The sequence below is a fragment of the Equus asinus genome, chromosome 15 (assembly GCF_041296235.1).
Source record: "Equus asinus isolate D_3611 breed Donkey chromosome 15, EquAss-T2T_v2, whole genome shotgun sequence".
In the NCBI taxonomy this organism is placed as follows: Eukaryota; Metazoa; Chordata; class Mammalia; order Perissodactyla; family Equidae; genus Equus; species Equus asinus.
The window spans coordinates 34,563,728-34,583,296 of record NC_091804.1 but is presented as its reverse complement, the minus strand read 5'-3'; the positions used below and the strand labels follow the sequence as shown (position 1 = coordinate 34,583,296).

The 19,569-nt window shown below is 52.0% G+C and overlaps 1 protein-coding gene and 1 long non-coding RNA gene across 3 annotated transcripts in view; one reads left to right on the top strand and one right to left on the bottom strand.

Moving 5' to 3' along the window:
* Positions 1-16,126, bottom strand: part of LOC139040327 (uncharacterized) — a 29,277-nt gene extending 13,151 nt beyond the window's left edge. The window contains exons 1-2 of the long non-coding RNA XR_011494648.1: positions 13,267-16,126; positions 3,889-3,970 (exon numbers count right to left, since the gene is read on the bottom strand). This is a non-coding gene — a long non-coding RNA (uncharacterized lncRNA). The remainder of the gene's footprint in view (positions 1-3,888; positions 3,971-13,266) is intronic.
* The window catches only part of JPH2 (junctophilin 2), a 61,160-nt gene that overhangs the window by 39,267 nt on the left and 2,324 nt on the right, over positions 1-19,569 (top strand). Inside the window, exons 3-5 of one of the 2 annotated variants that reach the window (XR_011494647.1) lie at positions 16,134-16,252; positions 17,274-17,986; positions 18,776-18,961. Coding sequence is in view for 1 of the 2 variants with exons in the window: in XM_044748214.2 (XP_044604149.2) it covers positions 16,134-16,252; positions 17,274-17,986; positions 18,776-18,856 (913 nt within the window). In the remaining variant the exon portion in view is untranslated. The remainder of the gene's footprint in view (positions 1-16,133; positions 16,253-17,273; positions 17,987-18,775; positions 18,962-19,569) is intronic. The other variant, XM_044748214.2, reaches the window with a different exon arrangement.

Sequence of the window (19,569 nt, the reverse complement as noted above, 5' to 3'; positions counted from 1 at the left end):
CGGTCCCAGGACCTGGTTCTTAGCCATGATGACATGCCCTCTCCTACCCACATGCCCCCTTCCTGCCCACCTCGCTGCCTTCGCTGGGGCCGTCCCCGCCCTTCCCCCAGTGCCCTCTCTGCATCCCATCTGTTCCCAAGAACACATCCGTCAGCCCCACCGGCCGCCTGACTCCTCCCTGGTGCTGTCTTTCTCCACCTCGGGCCTTGTCTCCGGATCCTTCCTCCTTATCCCACCAGCCATGGTTGGTCACCAGGGATGGAATCTTTCTTTAGTTTGCTCCCTTGAGACACTTCTTTTCCTCCCCCTCCCCCTGCCACCCCAGGGCCCAGGCATGGACCCACAGGAAGAGCTCAATAAATACCTCTTAATGCAATGAAATCTTAGTTTTTCTCTGGCCTCTAGGGCAAGTCTTGGTTTTAAATGTCTTCATCGTAAGGGCTATTTATTCTTCCTGGGAAATGTGAAGGTCAGATCCTTTAAAACAAACAAAACTTCAGCAGCCCTTGTGTGCACCTGCTGTGTGCTGGGTATGGCGTTCGGTGCTGCAGGGCTTACAAAGATGACAGACTGAGGGACTGGCCCCGTGGCCGAGTGGTTAAGTTCGCGTGCTCCGCTGCAGGCGGCCCACTGTTTCGTTGGTTCGAATCCTGGGCGCGGACATGGCACTGCTCATCAAACCACGCTGAGGCAGCATCCCACATGCCACAACTAGAAGAACCCACAACGAAGAATATACAACTATGTACTGGGGGGCTTTGGGGAGAAAAAGGAAAAAAATAAAATCTTTAAAAAAAAGATGACAGACTGAGTCACTGATCTTCAGCCTCAGTTGGCATCTTAGTGTGGTCAAGGCTGAGATGACCACATGGTTGTGTGTGCCTGCGACAGCACTGGTTCCTGCTAGGTTCCAGCCTCCCTCTCGGCCCCAGCTGCCCTGGTTTGAGTGATAAGCTCTCTGGTCAGGCCAGACAAGACCTGAGGACAGGACCCCTCTTACTGCTCTAAGCGCTTTGTGAATACCAGTGCATTGAGTCCTCCCAACTCTGTGAGGTTGGTACTGTTATTCTCCCATTTCACAGATGGGGAAACAGAGGTGCAGACAGGTTAAGTAGCTTATTCAAGGTCACACAGCTAGGAAGAAGCAGGGCTAGGATTTGAATGCAGGTAGGCTGGTGCCAGAGTTCTCCCCCTTAACCACTACCCCAGTGAGACCTTCCCTAAGAGGTCCTCCCTGATCCCATGCTCAGGGCTAGACATCTCTCCCCCTCGCCCACCCCACCAGGAGCTGTGGGCTTATCCCCGCCCTGACCACTGGGACATGGTTTGGTGACAAGAAGACAGTCGCGGGCTCGGAATCTCCTCTGGAGCCCTCATGTCTGGCGCTGCGCCCGGGGCCAAGTCAAGTCTCTGGCTTTTTGAAACAAGGGGTGCGATTTTCCAGGGCTGGGGCTGGGTTTGGCCCTCCCTGTGGCTTCTTCCTCCCTGTGTGGCAGCAGGGGTGCCAGCCCCCAGGAGCAGATGTAGCTGCCTGGAATTCCTTCCCAAGGCTCCTTATCAGTTTTCAGAGCAGCCTGGGGTGGAGCGAGGGGGGTGTCAGGGCCACTGGGGGCTGCTCTGGGAAAAGCTGGAGTGCCAGAGCAGAGCTGCACCTGGGGAGGGGCCGGAGGCGGGGGAGGGTGCTGGGCGGGGCGGGCTCAGCTGTCACATTCCTCGGCTCACAGAAAGCTCTCCTGGGCGCCTTGTCCTTATTTAGGCAGGAGATGCCTGCTGACTCTGGCCGTGTGCGATGCCATTGTGGGGTGAGCTCACTGGCCGGAGTGAGCTGAGGTGGGGGGCAGAGCACGCCTGGAGCCAAGTCAGCGGGCTCTGGGGCAGGCGATCCCTGCAGACCCAGACTCGCTGGGGTGGGAAGTCCAACCCTTGGGAAGAAAAATCACTCTCTAAGTAATAATAACACAAATAGCAGGTCCCATTCATGGGGTCCCTACTACACACAGGGCACCAGCTAGGCTAGTCGGTAAGCGCCGGGAGGTGGGTTTCTTCTGTTCATAGTTGTACACCCAGATCTAGTCCGGGACGTGGCACACAGTAGGTGCTTAGAAAATACTTGTCAAGATGGAATGGATATACACTTCACATGCCACAGTCCACTTGATCCTGACGATAAGCCTAGTGGTAGCTCAGTGCTACTACTAACCCATTTTATAGATGGCGAATCTGAGACTTGGAGAGGTTCCATGAGTTGGCAAAGGCCCCTCAACTTGAAAGTAGAGGAGCTGGGGGTTGAAACCAGGTCGTCTGACTCCAGCATGTCAACGCAAGTAATCCATAATCAATCTACAAATCAAAATTGGGGTGAGTTTATTATGAGCCAGGTCTGAGGACTGTAGCCCGGGGCCTTCCCTCCCTAAGGAAGGAAGGGCACCAAAGAAGTGGGGTGTACAGAGTGGTTATACACCATCTTGGAACAAAGAGCATCCATCACATATGACAGGAATGTCTCTGTTACTACTGTCAGGAGATGCTTCTCTGGCACAGCAGGTCGGTGGTCACAAGGTGAGCACAGCAGGTCAGTAATTAATCCTTAGTTTCCAGAAAGAGATGCTTATCCTTCACGAAATGCCGATATCGGGGGGAAGCTACATCCCTATCTTTAAGGGCATCACTCTTGTCTTTGGGGCATAGTAAATGTTTAAAGCAGATGTACAACACATGCTCGACAGGCCACGCCAGGCCCTTTTGAAAAAATAGAGTCAGACCGAATTAGCTTTAAACCAGATGGCTTCCTCAGATACTCCAGTATGTCCCATTGCTGTTCATTTATTTACCAAACACTAACTGATACTTCCATCTTTTTTTTTTTTTTAAAGATTGGCGCCTGAGCTAACGTCTGTTGCCAATCTTCTTTTTCCTTCTTCTTCTTCCCAAAGGCCCCCCAGCACATAGTTGTCTATTCTAGTTGTGAGTGCCTCTGGTTGTGCCATGTGGGATGCCACCTCAGCATGGCCTGATGAGCGGTGCCATGTCCAGGCCCAGGATCCGAACCAGCGAAACCCTGGGCTGCCGAAGTGGAGTGCGCGTACCTCACCCCTCAGCCACGGGGCCGGCCCCCCGTCTTCTTCCTTTGGTGTAGCCACTCTGGATTTCCTGGCTTTCTCCCTTTGCTGGCTCGCGAGTTGGGTTATATATACCTTCTTATGCTTAGTTTCCCACCTGTAAAATGGGAACTGATAGTGCACTCTACCTTAGAGAATGTGGTGGGGATTAAGTGAGATGACACATGCAAATGCCGTAGCAGAGTGCTGGGCACACAGTAGGTACTCCCCAAGTATCGCCTGTTAGTAATGGTGATGGTGATGATGACGTGCCCCAGGGGATTCAGCATCCTCCTGGCGGGGTGGGACCCAAGCAACAGAGTGGGCAAAAGGTGAGGCCATTCGCCAGCAGGCTCCACCCCCTCCTGGAGCATTGTGACAATCGTGGCCTTCTGCAGAGGGCCACTCCCAGGCTGTCTGAAGCCTCCCCGGTTCCCAGAGCAAGAGGCTGGAAGGGATCTGGGGTCCTACCCTCGGTTCATACCTGGTAGGCAATCACACTCTTGTGTCACTTGATTGCTCAAGGCTTCCACGAGCACCGGCCATGTGCCCAGGCCTGGGCCAGCTCCCTAGAGGAGGCAGAAGCAGGGCCAGCTGGCCTCCCTCGGGGTGCCCGTGGCCACACTGTGGAGTGGCGGCAGAGCATGGTGTTGGAGAAACAGGGACTCTGGGGCCAGGCTGCCTGGGTTCCCCTCCTTGCTGGCTGTGTGCCGTTGGGCAGGTTGTTGAAGTGCCCAGCACCCCAGTTCCCCCTCTGTCACTGAGGATTTAGTACTGGTATTTCTCTTACCAGTGTTGTCCGGGTGAGTGATATAGCGTGTGTAAGCAGGAGACCAGGGCCTGTCGCGTGGTAAGTGACCCTTCCAACATGTCTGTAACAGAGGAACAATCACAATGATTTATTTTCAATTATTGAAAACGATCACACAGGCTTCTCTGGGCCTCGGGTCCTCCTCCTTGTTACCGTCTTGTTCTTAAATGAGGGGAGATGGTTTCTAAGGGTCCTTCCAGCTCTGTGAGTCTCACAGTCAGATAAATGTGATCCGCACAGCACAACATTTACCTAACAGATGCCCATGAGCTCCTGCTGTGTGCCAGCCTCTGTTCTGGTGGCAGGCGCACAGCAATGAGGCTTCTGCCCCTTGTGGGGCCCACAGACTAGTTGCAGGAAGATGAAGTAGTCTGGCAATTAAGTGCAGGGGATTGCAAGAGCAGAGAGCCGGCAGTCAGGGTAAGCTTTCTTGAGGAAGGGTCCTGAAGGATGAATAGGAGTTTGCCAGATGAAGACGTAAAGGATAAGACTGGGGAGAAGAGTTCCCAGGAAAGGGAACAGCCTGTGTAAAAGCCCCAGAAATGGAAACAATAGGGCACGTGTGAAGAACTGGAAGTTTCTGGCTGTCTGGAGGGCTGGTTTGGATTAAGACCAGAGAGACTGGCAGGAGCTAGGTCATGAAGTGGTATACGTGTAACATCGTAACACATTTCCACTTTATCCTCCAAGCTCTGGGAACAGCACTGAGCGGTCTTAAGGAGAGGGTCAAGATCATATTTGTTGGGGATGGCCTGTGGCGAAGGCTTCCTGGACCAGATGGGGCATAAGAAGGAAAACTTACGTGCAGGGTTAGTGTCTGGCCGGACACTCTTGTAACATCGTGCCAGTTGTTAAAGTTCTGAAAGATTCCAGTTTGTACCAGTTTGTGACCAGCAGCTGCCCTGAGACCCCTAAGTGCTCCCCACCCCGTGTTACTGTCCTGTACTCGTGGCCTCTTGCCCAGAACCTTGTCTTCCCCAGGACCCAGAAACTAAATGTTTAACCACCTGGCACAACAGGAGGGCCTCCACACCATTCTCATTGGTTGGCGCCCCTATGCGGTTACTGGATATTTTTAATGTCACCCCGCTGCCTCCATCTCAGTCAAGCCTTCCAGCTCCAAGAAAGCATTAGAGAACACAGCACAGAGCAGGACCAGTCCAGGAGACCTGGGTGTTAACCCAGTCCTTGCCTTCTTCCTGTGGGGTACACAAGGCTTAGACTGGAATGTCCCCTGGGGCCCACCCTGCACTGGATGACACAGGCTCAGCATCAGGCCACCAGGGGCTCAGCCCCAGCCTTGCACTTCCCAGCTGTGTGGCTGCCCTGGGTCACACTGCCTCTTGGAGCCTATTTCCCTGCCTATTTAGTGGCCATAACAATACTACGCCTTAGAGTTGTTGTAAGGAATACATTAAACCATAGCTCTAAAAGTCCTCCCACTGATAGGTGCTAGGTTTCTAAAATATATTTACTTATTTTGGAATAGGCATCCTATATGCACATGCAAAAGATCTGAAGAGGTCGTATCAGTCAGAGTCCTGGCAGGAAGGGGTGTATTCAAAAGATTCAGTTGAAGAGAGTTTAATGAAGCTACTGTTTTGTTTTCCAACTTTATTGAGATACAATTGACATATAACAATGTGTGAGTTTCAGGTGCACAATGTGTTGATCTGATACAGTTATATATTGCAAAATGATCACCACTTTAGCATTATCTAATACCGCTGTCATGTCACATAATTACCATTTCTCTTTTCTGGTGGTAATATTTAAGACCTTCTTTCTTTCTCTCTCTCTTTCTCTCTCTCTCTCTCTTTCTTTCTTTCTCTCTCTCTCTCTTTCTCTCTCTCTCTTTCTCTCTCTTTCTCTCTCTCTCTTTCTCTCTCTCTTTCTCTCTCTCTCTCTTTCGTTCTTTCTCTCTCTCTTTCTCTCTCTCTCTTTCTTTCCTTCAAGATTGGCCCTGAGCTAACATCTGTTACCAATCTTCCTCTTTTTGCTTGAGGAAGAATGTCACTGAGCTAAGGTCTGTGCCAGTCTTCCTCTATTTTGTATGTGGGACGCTGCCACAGCGTGGCTTGATGAGTGGTGTGTAGGTCCGCACCTGGGGTCCAGACCCACAAACCCTGGGCTACCAAAGGAGAGCGTGTGAACTCAACCACGACGCCATCAGGCCGGCCCCAGGACCTACTTTCTTAGCAAACTGTGCTTCCACTGATTGCTGAAGTGCAGCCAGACCTCAGTCATACGTAGTCAGCCAGGCAATTCCCAGGCCCCGATGGACTAGCCTTTCTTTGGGGATGTAGGGGACATTACTGCTAGTAACCACTAGCCCTGGGCCCTCTCAGACAGGCAGGGTGAATGCTGGGGATAAAATTCAGGGCCTCACAACGCCCCTGGGGGAAGAAGCTGGGTTGTGTCTGGGCCCTTCTGGAAAGGGCTTGACCTGCGGCAGCATGCAGATGTGTGGGTCAGCGCAGGCTGCGGCCCCACACGGGCCTGGATTCAGGTGCCTGCAGCTCTGGCACTTACTAGCTATGAGCCTTGGGCAGGTAATTTTCTGAGCCTCCATTTCCTCTCCTGTAAAGTAGGTTGTCTTGAGGTTGACGTGCAATCACACAGGTTGTTCTAGCTTCTTGTTGCTACTGTAACAAATTCCCACAACCTGGGGGCTTAAAACAACACAAATTTCTTCTCTTACAGTCCTGGAGGTCGAAAGTCTGAAATTAGTCTCACTGGTCTAAAGTCAGGCTGTTGGCATGGCTGGTCCTTCTGGAAGCTCTGATGGGAGGAGCCGGTTCCTTGACTTTTTAGCTTCTTCGTGGCTGCCCGTTCCCTGGCTTGTGGCCCCTTCCTCCATCTTCAAAGAGTGTCGCTCCAGGCTCTGCTTTTGTCTTCCCGTCCTTTGCCTTCTCCTCTTCTGTCATCACATCTCCCTCCACTTCCCTCTTTTAAGGACACTTGTGATTACACTTAAGGCCTGTGGCGTAATCCAGGAGAATCTCCCCATCTCAGGATCCTTAATTTGATGGTATCTGCAAAGCCTCTTTGCCATATAAGGTAACATTCACGGGTCCCAGGGATCCACACTCGGATATCTTTGGGGCCATTATTCAGCTGACCACATAGGTCAAGTGTCTGGCACATAGTTAGCACTCATTAAACAGCACCTCTTATTACCTTGACCCCCCCCCCCCCCCCCCCCCCCCGGCTGGGGCTCATGCACTCACTCACACATGGAGGACACTTCCCAGCAGGGCTGGCGGCTCCTCCTTAAGAAGGGGAGAAGGGTCACCATAAAACAAGATCTGGAAAAGGTTGCCTCCGAGCCCTGGGGATTTCAGGCTGGGATTTCAGGGTGAGGAGGTTCTGCGTAGGGCCTCTGGGTGGCACAGACCCCCAGACTCAGAACCCATGCCCCCCACTTTGACTTGAACAAATCCTCTTTCTGAATTTTCCAAACACTTGCATAGAGCTTGCTGTCAGCCAGGCTCTGTTCTAAATGCTTTATGTACACAAATTCGCTCTATAATCCACACAACCCTGTGAGGTAGGGGCTGTTCACATCCTCATTTTACAGATGGAAGAGTCAAAGCACAGAGAATTTACACGAATCACCCACAGTCACGCAGCTGTGCTCCTGACCACCTCACAATAGCCAAATGTTAACGGCAATTTTTTCTTAAAAAAAAAAATCTATTTTCCAAAATTTTCAACAAAAAGCCATAATATTTTTTTAAATTTTTTAAAAAATATTTTATTTATTTATTTTTCTTTTTTTTTTAAAGGTTGGCACCTGAGCTAAAAACTGTTGCCAATCTTTTTTTTTTTTCTTCTTCTTCTCCCCAAAGCCCCCCAGTACATAGTTGTATATTCTAGTTGTGAGTGCCTCTGGTTGTGGCATGTGGGACGCCGCCTCAGCATGGCTTGATGAGTGGTGCTAGGTCCACGCCCAGGATCTGAACTGGCAAAACCCTGGGCCACCAAAGTAGAGCCCGTGAACTTAACCACTTGGCCACAGGGCTGGCCCCAGCAGCCATATTATTTTATACTATATATTTTATACGTTTATATTTATAATATATAGCATAAAAATAACAAAACACGAATTATGAGCTTGTAACCCACCAGATCGGCTTGCTCCTCTAGCCTTCTATTTGTTCTGCTCTCAAGACTTTTTCACCTTGTCTTATCTGTCCTACCAGACTCTATATCCTTCCAGAGTGGGAGCCGTGTCTGGCTCAATGGTCATTCTGATGATAACGGGCAAGTGACTTAAGCTGTCGGTGTCTCAGTTTCCTCATCTGTAACATGGTTGTGCTGCCCACCTCATAGGCTGGTATGAACCCTTAGGTTATTTCTCATTTTTTCTTATTGGAAGCAGTGCTCATAGACCTATATGTAAAAGCTAAAACTATAAAACTCTTAGAAGAAAATATAGGAGTAAATCATTGTCTTAGATGGGACACCAGAAACATAGGCAACAAAAGAAAAATAGATAAATTGGACTTCATTAAATTTAAAAACTGCTATGTTTCAAAGGACATCATCAAGAAAGTGAAAAGACAATCCACAGAATGGGAAAAATATTTGCGAATTATATATCTGATAAGGGACTTGTATCTAGTATATAAAAGAACTTTTACAACTCATAATATAAAGACCAAAAAAAAAAAAACAGTTAAAAATAGGCAGAGGATCTGAATAGACATTTCTCCTAAGAAGATACATAAATGGCCATTAAGCACATAAAAACATACTCAACGTCATTAGGCATCAGGGAAATGCAAATCAAAACTACCATGAGATGGCACCTCTCAAACCACTAGTGTGACTGAAATAAAAAGGATGGATGATAACAAATGTTAGCAATGATGTGGAGAAATTGGAAGCCTCATACGTTACTGATAGAATGTGAAATGGTGCAGCCACTTCAGAACCAGCCTGGCCGTTCCTCAGAAGGTAAACATGGAGTTACCATATGATCCAGCAATTCCGCTCCTTGGTGTCTACCCAAGAGGAGTGAAAACACACATCCACACAAAAACTTGTACACAAATGTCCATAGCAGCATTATTCATAGGAACCAAAAGGTGGAAACAACTCAAATGTTCATCAACTGATGACCAGATAAACTAGGGTTCATCCGCCCAGTGGACCGTTATTTGGCGAGAGGAAGGAATGAAGTGCTGATACGTGCTATAGCGTGGGTGAACCTTAAACAATGTTTGGACGACCTATCCTTCTACAAGAATGCATATTTACATCCCAATTTGTAGGCAGTCCATAGAGTTTTGAAAGGGAATTGCTGGGAGTATTGTTATAATAATAACAAAAACCACGATAATGATGATAGCTAGTTTTTGTTAAGTGCTTGGTTTATTATGCTAAGCACTTTTGTATTATCTCATTTCGGACTCTTAGTAATTTTATGAGGTAAGTATTATTATCTCCATTTCACAGTTGAGGAAACTGAGGCCGGAGAGCGAAGGTCAGATACCCACAATGTGATGGTCTGCAATTTGGGCTTGAGCTTGGGCCCTTAACCCTCTATGTGAGGGGCTTCCCAGCAGGGGCTTAGCACTCGTTTGCCGAGTGAATGGAGTCCTGAGGGTGGGGTGGGGAGGACTGCCCCTGTCAGTCAGGGCCCCCTAACTGGGCCCTTGCCTGCATCCTTGGCCGGGGCAGGGGGTCTTTCTCCAGGGAGCCCTCTGGGCGGGTGGCCAGCTGTGGCTCCTCCTCATGGTTCCTCTGACCATGATTATTCTGGGGGCAAGGGCCATGGCCGTCCAGAGCCGGGGCGAGGGGCCATTTTGGGAGAGGGCAGGCCAGTGGCATGGGAAGCAGCCCCCCAGGAAGACCCTTGGCAGCACTGTCCCTGTCAGCCACCTCAGCAGCCTCCAGAGAGGCTGAGCTGGGGACTTGGATTATCTGCCTCTGTCCTGCAAACCTGCCGTGGGCTCCTTGTTCTGAACAATTGTATTTTTTCATTTTCATTTAACAAATTAGTGACATTTAGTACATTCAGGATTTTTTTCCTCCAAAAAACTGTGCTTGTTATTTAATTTATTTCCCAAGCCCCTCTTGGCACTTCGTCTGTCCTGGCCTCTGTTCTCAGTCCCTGCACTGTTTCTCCGAGGCTGGTGCTGGTGTTATCCCCATGTTACAGATGAGGAGACTGGGGCTCCGGGGGCTCAGCCTTGCCCAAGGGTCTAAGGAGCAGAGCCAGGACTTGCACCGAGGCAGCCTGGCCAGCCTGGCCCCCTCAGCTGCTCCACCATGAGGCGTATGGGCTTTGCTCTGCACCCCTGTTCATCCGTTGATTTTCAGAGATGTTGCATGATTGTCTTGGCAGACCTGCATTAGGCTGCGAGCTCCCCAGGTGGCTGCTGGTCCTATTCCTCTCCATCCGTGGTCCCCGCATGTGGAGGACCTGGCCCAGAGTCAGTGCCAGCAGGGCAGCAGCTTGGTGTGATGGGGAAGAGCTTGGGCAGATTCACTTTCTAGCTGTGTGACCTTGAGAAGGTGACTCCCCCTCTCTGAGATCGTATGTGTAAAGCCATAGCACAGAGCTGGGCACAAAGTGCTCGACAAATAACAGATTAATATTATTAATAAGAGTAGTAGAAGAGACAGTTGTTGAGTGAGTGCATTAGAAAGGGGTCGGCAGACTTTTCCTATAAAGGACAGGAACGTCAATATTTTTGGCCTTGCAGGTCATACAGTCTCTGTGGCAACTACTTAACTCCTGACCATATGTAAACAAGTGGGCGTGGCTGTGTTCCAATAAAACTTTATTTATATGGCCACTGACATTTGAATTTCATGTAATTTTCACATGTCAGAAAATATTACTCCTTTGGTTTTTTTTAACCATTTAAGTATATAAAAACCATTATTACTTCACAGGTGGTACAAAAACAGGCAGCAGGCCGGATTTGGTGTCCCACCGTAATTTGCCCACCCCTACAATAGAATGTGGCTCTACAGGGGATTTTCTGATGCTTGGTTTCCTCTTGTAGCCACAGTGCCCAGAACACAGTAGGCACTCTGTCGAGTTGCGTTAAATACACAGAAGCGGGTCTGGAGCTGGCCTTTAAGGCTGGGAGGGTGGACGGAGGGCCAAGAGCCTTCCAGATGGGAGAACAGCCGGAGCAAAGGCATGGAGTCAGGGGCCAGGCCAGCGAGGGTCCCTCTCTGGCCCAATGAAGCCATCAGTGCCTAGTGGAGGTTCTAACTGGGCGTTGAGGGCCGGGGCGGGGCGGGAGCTCTCAGACGTGCTTCAGTTAGGGTTAGCCCCCTCCCTCTGTCCCTCAACCACCAGCCTTATTTTTAACCCTGCTGACGAAAGATAATCCGAATGAAATCAAGAAGAGTGACTGATCCCTGCCCCTCCCCCTGCCCCAGTTACTGCTCCTTGCCTTCCCCCCAGCAGGGTCAGAGCCCTCCTAGGAGACCCTCCCCCAGAGGCACCAGGCCAGACCCCAGGACCGGTGGTGGGAGAAGAAATGGTTCTTGCATTTCCCTTCCAGGAGCCAAACTCGGGGAGGGTCCTGGTGCTTAAAGAGAACTGCTCCAGGCTCTGGGGGGTTGAGCAGGCTGGGAACTGCCGAAAATAGAGCTGGATTTTCTCTCTGTCTGTCTAGCACATGCTTCTCAAACTTCAGAGAGCAGTGGAAGCATCTTGAGAGCTTATAAACATGGATTCCTGGCTTCTCCCCCAGAAATTCTGCTTCACTAGATCTGGGGTGGAGCCCGAAAATCTACGTTTCTAGCAAGCTCCCAGGTGATGAGGGGGCTGGGAGGGCATGGACCACACTGCGAGTGGCACTGGACTGGAAGCCGTGGCCTCTGGGCAACAGCAATTTGGCCGGCCCTTCACCCTCTGAGCTGCCAGATAGACCCCATCAGGACTGCCTCGGGCCGAGGGTCTGCAGAGCTTTGAAGGCTGTGCTAAGTAGTTGGGACTTTATTTTGAGCACGGTAGGTAGCCTTGCAAAGATCTTGAGCAAGAGGTGAGGCTATTGGATGTATGGGGTAAGCCAGCTCATGGTGGCGCTGCGTGCAGGATCCATTGTAGGGAGCGAGCCTGGAGGCAAGGAGGTGGCAGATGGGGGTGGGGGCTTTGCAGGAGGAGTGAAGAAGGATGGAGAGGTGGGCACATTCTAGAGCTTAGAGGGAGTAGAAGGGACAGTAGGTGACTGGTGGCTGTGGATGTGGACGGGGATGAGGAGGGAGCGTGTGGGAGAGCACTGGGATTCTGGCTGGAAGGCTGGGGAGCCGGGGAGCCATTCCTGAAATCAGAGCCACTGGTGAGGGGAGGGCTGATAAGGGATTCGATCGGTCAGCCAGGCTGATGGACGCGGGCAGGAGTGAGCTTCCTTCCAGCACAGCAGCCCTCACTGCCTTGGGCTGTGTGGCCTCCCCCCTCTCAGCCCTGTTCTGGCTGCCCTGAAGAGTTCACAGTTGATCCCCGAGAATCTTCCAGGGCTTTGGGTGAAGGCTGCCGTTCCGGCCTGCGGAGTCCTGCAACACTGCTTCCCGGGCACTGGGAAACAAGCCTCATCCAGCTTGCGTTACCAAAAAAGGACATTTTCTCAGTTTGAAGGTTTGCCCAGCCCCTTCCCTCCTCCCCCCACCTGGGGTTTCAGGTTTCCAGGGAAGTGTTTCTGGAAAGTTCAGGACTTTGAATCACACATACCCATGTACAGGCATATATGAGCCTGGGGATATGCATGTACGACTCGCAGTTTTGATGTCATAAATGGCATCTTCCTCCTTCTCCTCCTCCTCCCTCACCACCACCACCATTATCACCGCCATCACCACCACCACCACCACCACCACCGCCACCACCACCACTCAGCCCCATGATGGGCTAAACACTGTCATATGCTGCCTCTCTTTAGTTTTCACAGCAACTCCCTGAGGGGAGAAGTATTGTCTTCGGGGTACTGATTAAGAAACTGAGGCACAGAGAGGCACAGCTACTCACCAAGGTCCTAGAGCCCCAGTGGGATCAGGACTAGGCTGAGGCAAGGGAGGCGAGTCACACAAATGCAGGGTCTGATCCAGTCTTTATTCACGTTTTGTTCATAGCTTGTTCATCAGGGATTGTTTTTGCACTAATTTTGACTTTTAAAAATAATGCGATAGAATAGTATTTATCTTGATTACTGAGTTTTTTGGTATCGCCCTAAGTTTTGAGCCCAGGTGAATGCCTCACTTGCCTCACCCTGGCCGCGGCCTCGGCAGAGCCACAGTTGGAATCCAGGGCTGCTGACGCCAAAGCCGTGCTTGTAGCTATTGCCGATGCTGCGCCCTGGTCCGTACACGTACGCGTGTGCGCTCACTTACGCATTCTTTCATTCAGCAAAATATTCTTCCCTCCAGTAAACGTTGTGGCAGTGTGGCAGAGTGGAGAGGGCGGGGGCTTGGGAATCAGACTGTTCTGGGTTGGAACTGCACTCCTCGTTGCTGAGTGGAAGTGTTGCCCGTCGTTAAGGGCACAGACTCCAGATCCCAGAAAGCCTTGGTTTGAAAGCTCACTCTGTCGCATGCCAGCCGTATAAGTTTGGGTGAGTTCCTTCGAGCCTTCTGTGGCCTGGATTTCTCCTCTATAAAGAGGGATGATAGTAATAACATCTGCCACGTAGAGTTATTGTGGGAATTAAAGGAGGATTTCCGTAAAGCCCTTGGCATGTGGTAAATGCTTTGTAAGCAAAGCATCATTTTGTGTTATTAAGCATCATTTTGCATCCTGGACCAAGATACCTGTCTGAGACTCAATTTCCCCACCTGTGAAGTACGGACAGTGAAAACTACTTCCCAGGCAGTTGTGAGGATTGGAAGGGATAACATAGGTAAAGGGCCTGGGACGGGGCAGGAGCTTAATAAAATTTATCTCCCCGATCAGGGGCTCAATTCTGTGCTGGAGACTGAGATACAGACACACACACACAGACACACGCACAACTCTCCCAGTAGTTAACTCGTCTGCATGTGTGGGCACTGATTTGACCTTTGAGTTTCCCAAAGGCACAAGCTCTTACTCCCCCCAGGGCCTTTGCACATGCTCTTCTCTCTACCTGGCTTGCTGTCCCCTCCTCACCTCTATGGGCCTACTTTATGTGTTTCTCCGTCTTAGCCTGAATGTCACATCCTCACGGGAGTCCTCCTGACTGCCCCCTCCACTGCCGAGCTGCATCAGGTCGCCCTGTTCTGCATGCTCAGTGCATTCTGTACTCTTCCTTCATGACACGTCTCACAACTGCAGTGAAGAATTTTTTATTTAATTACATTTCATTAAATAACTTTGTTGTTTATTTACTCCCCATCCCCCCTCACTGGACAGTGAGACAGGCACCAGGCTTGTCTCGTCCACAGGAATCTCTGTCCTCAGCTCCTGGCCACGTGAGTGGCACATGCTCCAGAGTGCGCTCAAGCACACAGGCCCTGGAGTCATCTGGCCTGGGTTCAGAATCCCAGATCTTGCACTTAATGACTCTGAGAGCTTGGGCAAGTTATTGAAGCTGTCTGTGCCTCAGTTTCCTGTTCTGTAAAATAGGGAAAATAGTAAGAGCACTGGCTTCCTAAGGCATCACGAGATTACGTGAGCTCATCCCTGCAACTCCTTTAGAGCGGTGCCTGGCCCATCAGTCAGGGGCTGTGACTACTTAGTAGTTACTAATAGTTATTAGTATTAGTGTTATTAGTCAGGCTAGACTAACAGCTGAAACAAACATGCCCCAAATCTCAGGTGCTTAACGGAATAAACGTTGAAGACTTGTTTAAATGTTCCACATTTAGTGTTTAAATTTAATGCTTAAATGTCCCACATTCCAGTGGGTCTGTGGGCCCGGGACTTTGCTCCATGCAGTAATCACTTATGGATCCAGGTTCCTTCCACTGTGTTTCTTAACCTGGGTCCGCAGGGGATTCTCTGGGTATAATTCAGGGAGTCCATGAACTTGGATGCTGTCATAGATTAGATTCCCTAGAAGCTGGATCGAAGATGGGGATTCTGTGCAGGTGTTTATTGAGGGACCACTCTCAGGAGAGAGGGGGGTGAGAGAGGTGGGATGAGATCGGGAAGTAGCCAAGCCAGGGTGTGGTCTTACGTGGAGTCTTGCTTCAGCCTGATCCCACAGGAACTCTGGACCCAGGATAAGACCACAGAGTTGCTTCCTCCTGGGACAGGAGGGGGCTGGGCAGTGTCATTAGTCATTGGTTGGGCTTTCTGGGTTGGGGGAGCTAGGGGGTTTTGACCTCTGGAATAAGATGGCTTCTTGATTGCAATTCTCTGGGACAGCAATGAGCCATTAGCAATCGGCTGAGCAGCTGGGGGTGGGTGCATTTGCCCAGTGAAGGGATCTGGGCAGGGTACCAGCGGTCTACATCAGATGGGAAAACTACATCTTTATTTTTCTTAACCTCTAACTGAAATTTAGCATTTTCTTTAATTATGGAAGCAGGCAATAAACCACAGTAGTATTAGAAGTATCTGTGACTTTGTCACCAATAGAAATCACAGATATTTTCATGTCACGTTACTATTGTTGCAGTATCCTTGAAATATCCTTTATGCTAATGTATACTTTAAAACTGTGGTAGTTAATAGACCTGCTAGTATTTTGTTTAATGTATTAATAAAGAAGGACATATATTATTATATTACAAATTTGTTCCTTTAGATATTTTGGTAACAGTGTGTCAGTATAATTGCATCCCTTTGTAATCCTATGTAATTTATGCATTTCAAAACATTATTCTGAGAAGGGGTCCATTAGGCATCACCAGATGCCAGAGGGGTCTGTGACACAAAAGAAGTTAAATGCCTTGTTTAGGGACGTTGGACTCCTCTGCATTTTATCAGCAGTGGGGGAAAAGAGAGGACATAGAGGATTACAGGGGAGATTTTTATGGACCAGGCCTGGAAATGGCCTACAAAATGTCTTCCCACAATGCATTGGCCAGGACTCAGTCACCTGACCACATCTAACTGCAAGGGAGGCTGGGAAATGTAGTCTATCTGTGTACCCAGAAAGAAAAGGAAATGGTCTGGGGGATGCACAGCAGTCTGGGCCACAGGGCTCAATAAATACTCATTGACAGCCTGAGTGAATGGATGGTCTGTCCAAGGTATCTCTTTGTAGGTTGGGGAGGAGGAGCAGAGGGCTGGTTCTCTGGAGGGATCCTGAATCTCCACCATGTTGTCTCCTTAGGACAAGCCACGCCAAGGCCAAAGCAGAGGCAGCGGAACAGGCTGCCGTGGCTGCCAACCAAGAGTCCAACATTGCCCGCACTTTGGCCAGGGAGCTGGCTCCAGACTTCTACCAGCCAGGTAGGGCCAGCCAAGAAGAGGGTGGGCCGGACAGGGTGGGGAAGGTCCCGGGGAGTGGACACTTTTTTTTCCTTTGCTTGCTGGAAAGCTGAGATGCCTAATAGATTCATGAATGCCTGTGAGTTCTAGAAACTGTGGGGCCTGGTGCGAACATGGGATGGGATGACACAAAGGGACTCATGCTGAGACTGCGGAGTGGGTATGGAGGCCCCCAGCAGACTAGCCTCACCCCAGGCTCTTTGCTCTGGGAAATGAGGCTGCAGAGTAAGGAGTACCTGCGGCACTCATGCAGACTTTGCACTTGGGTTGAGTGGTGGGAGCTCTCTGGGTGGGAGACAGGTGTTCTCTGCATTGAGAATTTTAAGGTGAGTGGATGATTAGATTTGTATTTTCTAAGCCTTATTCTGGCTGCAGCAAAGAGATCAAAGGGAGACTAGATGGAAGGCCTTGGAGCACAAATCCCGGAGGTTAAGTCGCTTCTGGTCACAGCGCCCCCCTGCTGGTCCCAGGAAGAGTGACACTGGCGGCTACCTCTGTCTTGGGTGGTTGTACCAGCAGCTGTCACTATGTGCCAGGCCCTGAGCTCGGCATTTTACATGCATTTTTTCCCACTCAATTAATCCTTCTATTTGCATTTATGAACTAAGTATGATTAGGCCCATTTTTCAGATAAGGGAATGGAAAGAGATCAGTGTCACCGTTAAGAGCATAAACTGGGTGCTGGTCCTGGCTCTGCCCTTTGTCAGCTGGGTGATTTGGACAAGTGATTTCACCTCTCTGAGCTCCCTTTCTTCGTGTGTAAAATGGAAGTTAAGTAATAGCGTCAGCCTCGTAGGGTTATTAAAATGATTGAATGAGTTCCTATCTGGACATTGCTTAGACCAGCGCCGGGCACACGGGAGACGGTAGGTGAGAGCTGGCTGAGTGAATACACGAGGCTCAGCGAGTTAAGTGGCTTGCCCGGGATCCCCCGTGGCGGCCCGGGGGTTCAGACCCGGCTCCTCCGTGTTGTCCCTGGCAGGTCCGGAATATCAGAAGCGCCGGCTGCTCCAGGAGATCCTGGAGAACTCGGAGAGCCTGCTGGAGCCCCCCGACCGGAGCCCGGGCGCCGCGGGCCTCCCGGAGCGGCCCCGCGAGAGCCCGCAGCTGCATGAGCGCGAGACCCCTCGGCCGGAGGGAGGGCCCCCGTCGCCGGCCGGGACGCCCCCGCAGCCCAAGCGACCCCGGCCCGGAGCATCGTCCAAGGACGGCCTGCTGAGCCCGGGCGCCTGGAACGGCGAGTCCGGCCCCGAGGGCAGCCGGCCCGCCACGCCGTCCGAGGGCGCTGGCCGCCGCAGCCCTGCGCGCCCCGCCGCCGAGCACATGGCCATCGAGGCGCTGCAGGCGCCGCCCGCGCCGTCGCGGGAGCCCGAGGTGGCGCTGTACCGCGGCTACCACAGCTACGCCGTGCGCACCGCGCCGCCCGCGCCGCCGCCCTTCGACGACGAGCCCGAGCCCGACGCCGCCGGGTCCGACTCGGCCCCGGCGTCCCCGGCCAGCGCCCCCGCGTCCCCGGCCAGCGCCGCCGCGCCCGACTCCCCCGCCAAGCTGGAGCCCAAACCCATCGTCCCCAAAGCCGAGCCCAGGGCCAAGGCCCGCAAGACTGAGGCCCGGGGGCTGACCAAGGGCGGGGCCAAGAAGAAGGCTCGGAAGGAGGCGGCGGCCGCGGCGGAGGCCGAGGTGGAGATAGAGGAGGTGAGGCCGGTTCCCTCGACGGGTCGAGCTTGAGGCAGGATTCCGTGCAGAGGACTAGGGAGAGGGTGATGGCACAGGATAGAGCCGGGGGCAACCCCCAGCAGGGATGTGGGCTCAGTCAAGTGTAGTCTGATCCCGGAGAACCTGGGAGCATCAATTACCCCGCAGCGCCGCCTCTTCCGGGCAGGGGCAGGCCTTTGTACCTGCTGTCTAGTCAGCAGGGGGCAGTTCTTTGGAGAATGGGGCGCTAGGGGCCCTAGGCAGCTGGGGGTGGGTGCATCTGCCGGGTCAGAGAGATCTTGGCTGGGCACCAGCAGCATCTGCTTCCCGGTGTAGCAGGGAGGCCTTCCTGGGGGTGGAGGAAGGGCCCAAGGGGGCTTGGGTCCTTGTCCTCCCGGCTTTTTATGGGAGGCTGGGAGCTGGGAACTGAAGCGACAGAGAGGGAAGTTAGGCTCTGAGGGACTGTCGAATGCGGCTCCAGAGGAATTAGCAGTGGGGAAGGCCGAGCTCCTGGGTTCCAGGCGCAGCCCAGCCCAATGTGTACTTTGGGGCACGCTCCTGCTCCTCTCTGGGCCTCGAGCCATTTGGTAAATTATTTCTCAGAATCCTCTGGCTCTGATGGTCTGCTGTCCTCTGCTGGACACAGCAGTGAGCAAAACGGGGTGGGGGGGGTACTCTCAGGAGGAGCCTTCTGTAAGTTACTGCTGCTGTGTCCAGCCTTGCTGTGACTTGTGGGGGGCATGTTTCAGAGGCTGGGGGACTCAGGCGGCCCCTCTGCGCTATTCCCAGGTCCCCAACACCGTCCTCATCTGCATGGTGATCCTGCTCAACATCGGCCTGGCCATCCTCTTCGTTCACCTCCTGACCTGACCCTCGGCTACCAGGTGCGGCCGGGAGGAGGCGTTGGGAGCACACAGAGCTCTGGGCGGCAGGGTGATGGGACGGGCCTGCTGCCTCCTGGGCGTCTGTCCTGCGGTTAGTTGAGACCCACCCCCCAGCAGAGGCAGGGGCCTAGAGTGTGAGCTTGATAGATTGTGCCCTCCACACACGCACACACATGCGCATGCACACACACACCCCACATTAGCTCACATCTGCAGAGCACCTGTCCTCTGTCAAGTGAGCAGTGGGGCTTCACCCACTCATTCGCTCACTCGTTCATTCATTTGACCAACATTTACTGAGCAGCCACTCTGCTGAGACCTAGGGGTGCAGCAGCCACTCCGTCCTGCCCTAGGAAATGGAGCGCATGACAGGAGTAAACCCTTCACCTCCGGCTTACTTGGTAAAGCCTTGCAGGTCAGACATCAAGCAAAGCAGTTCTTGACTCCCTCCCCCCGGCCCTCCAGGTCCAGACGGAGTCCACTTGGGACGGCCAATCCTCTTCTCTCTGCCCTCCTCTCTTCCGGTAACCCTGCTGTCAGTCAGTTGGTTCCATCACTTGGTTTTCTCCCATGATGGAGCTGGGGGGAGGGGTGCTAGGTAAGGCCCCATGACAAGAAGGTGAGGTGGGCTGGGCTGAAGGAAAGTGGCCCCCACTGACCTCAGGGTGAAGTGTCTACAGGACGGAGTCCTTCTCCTGC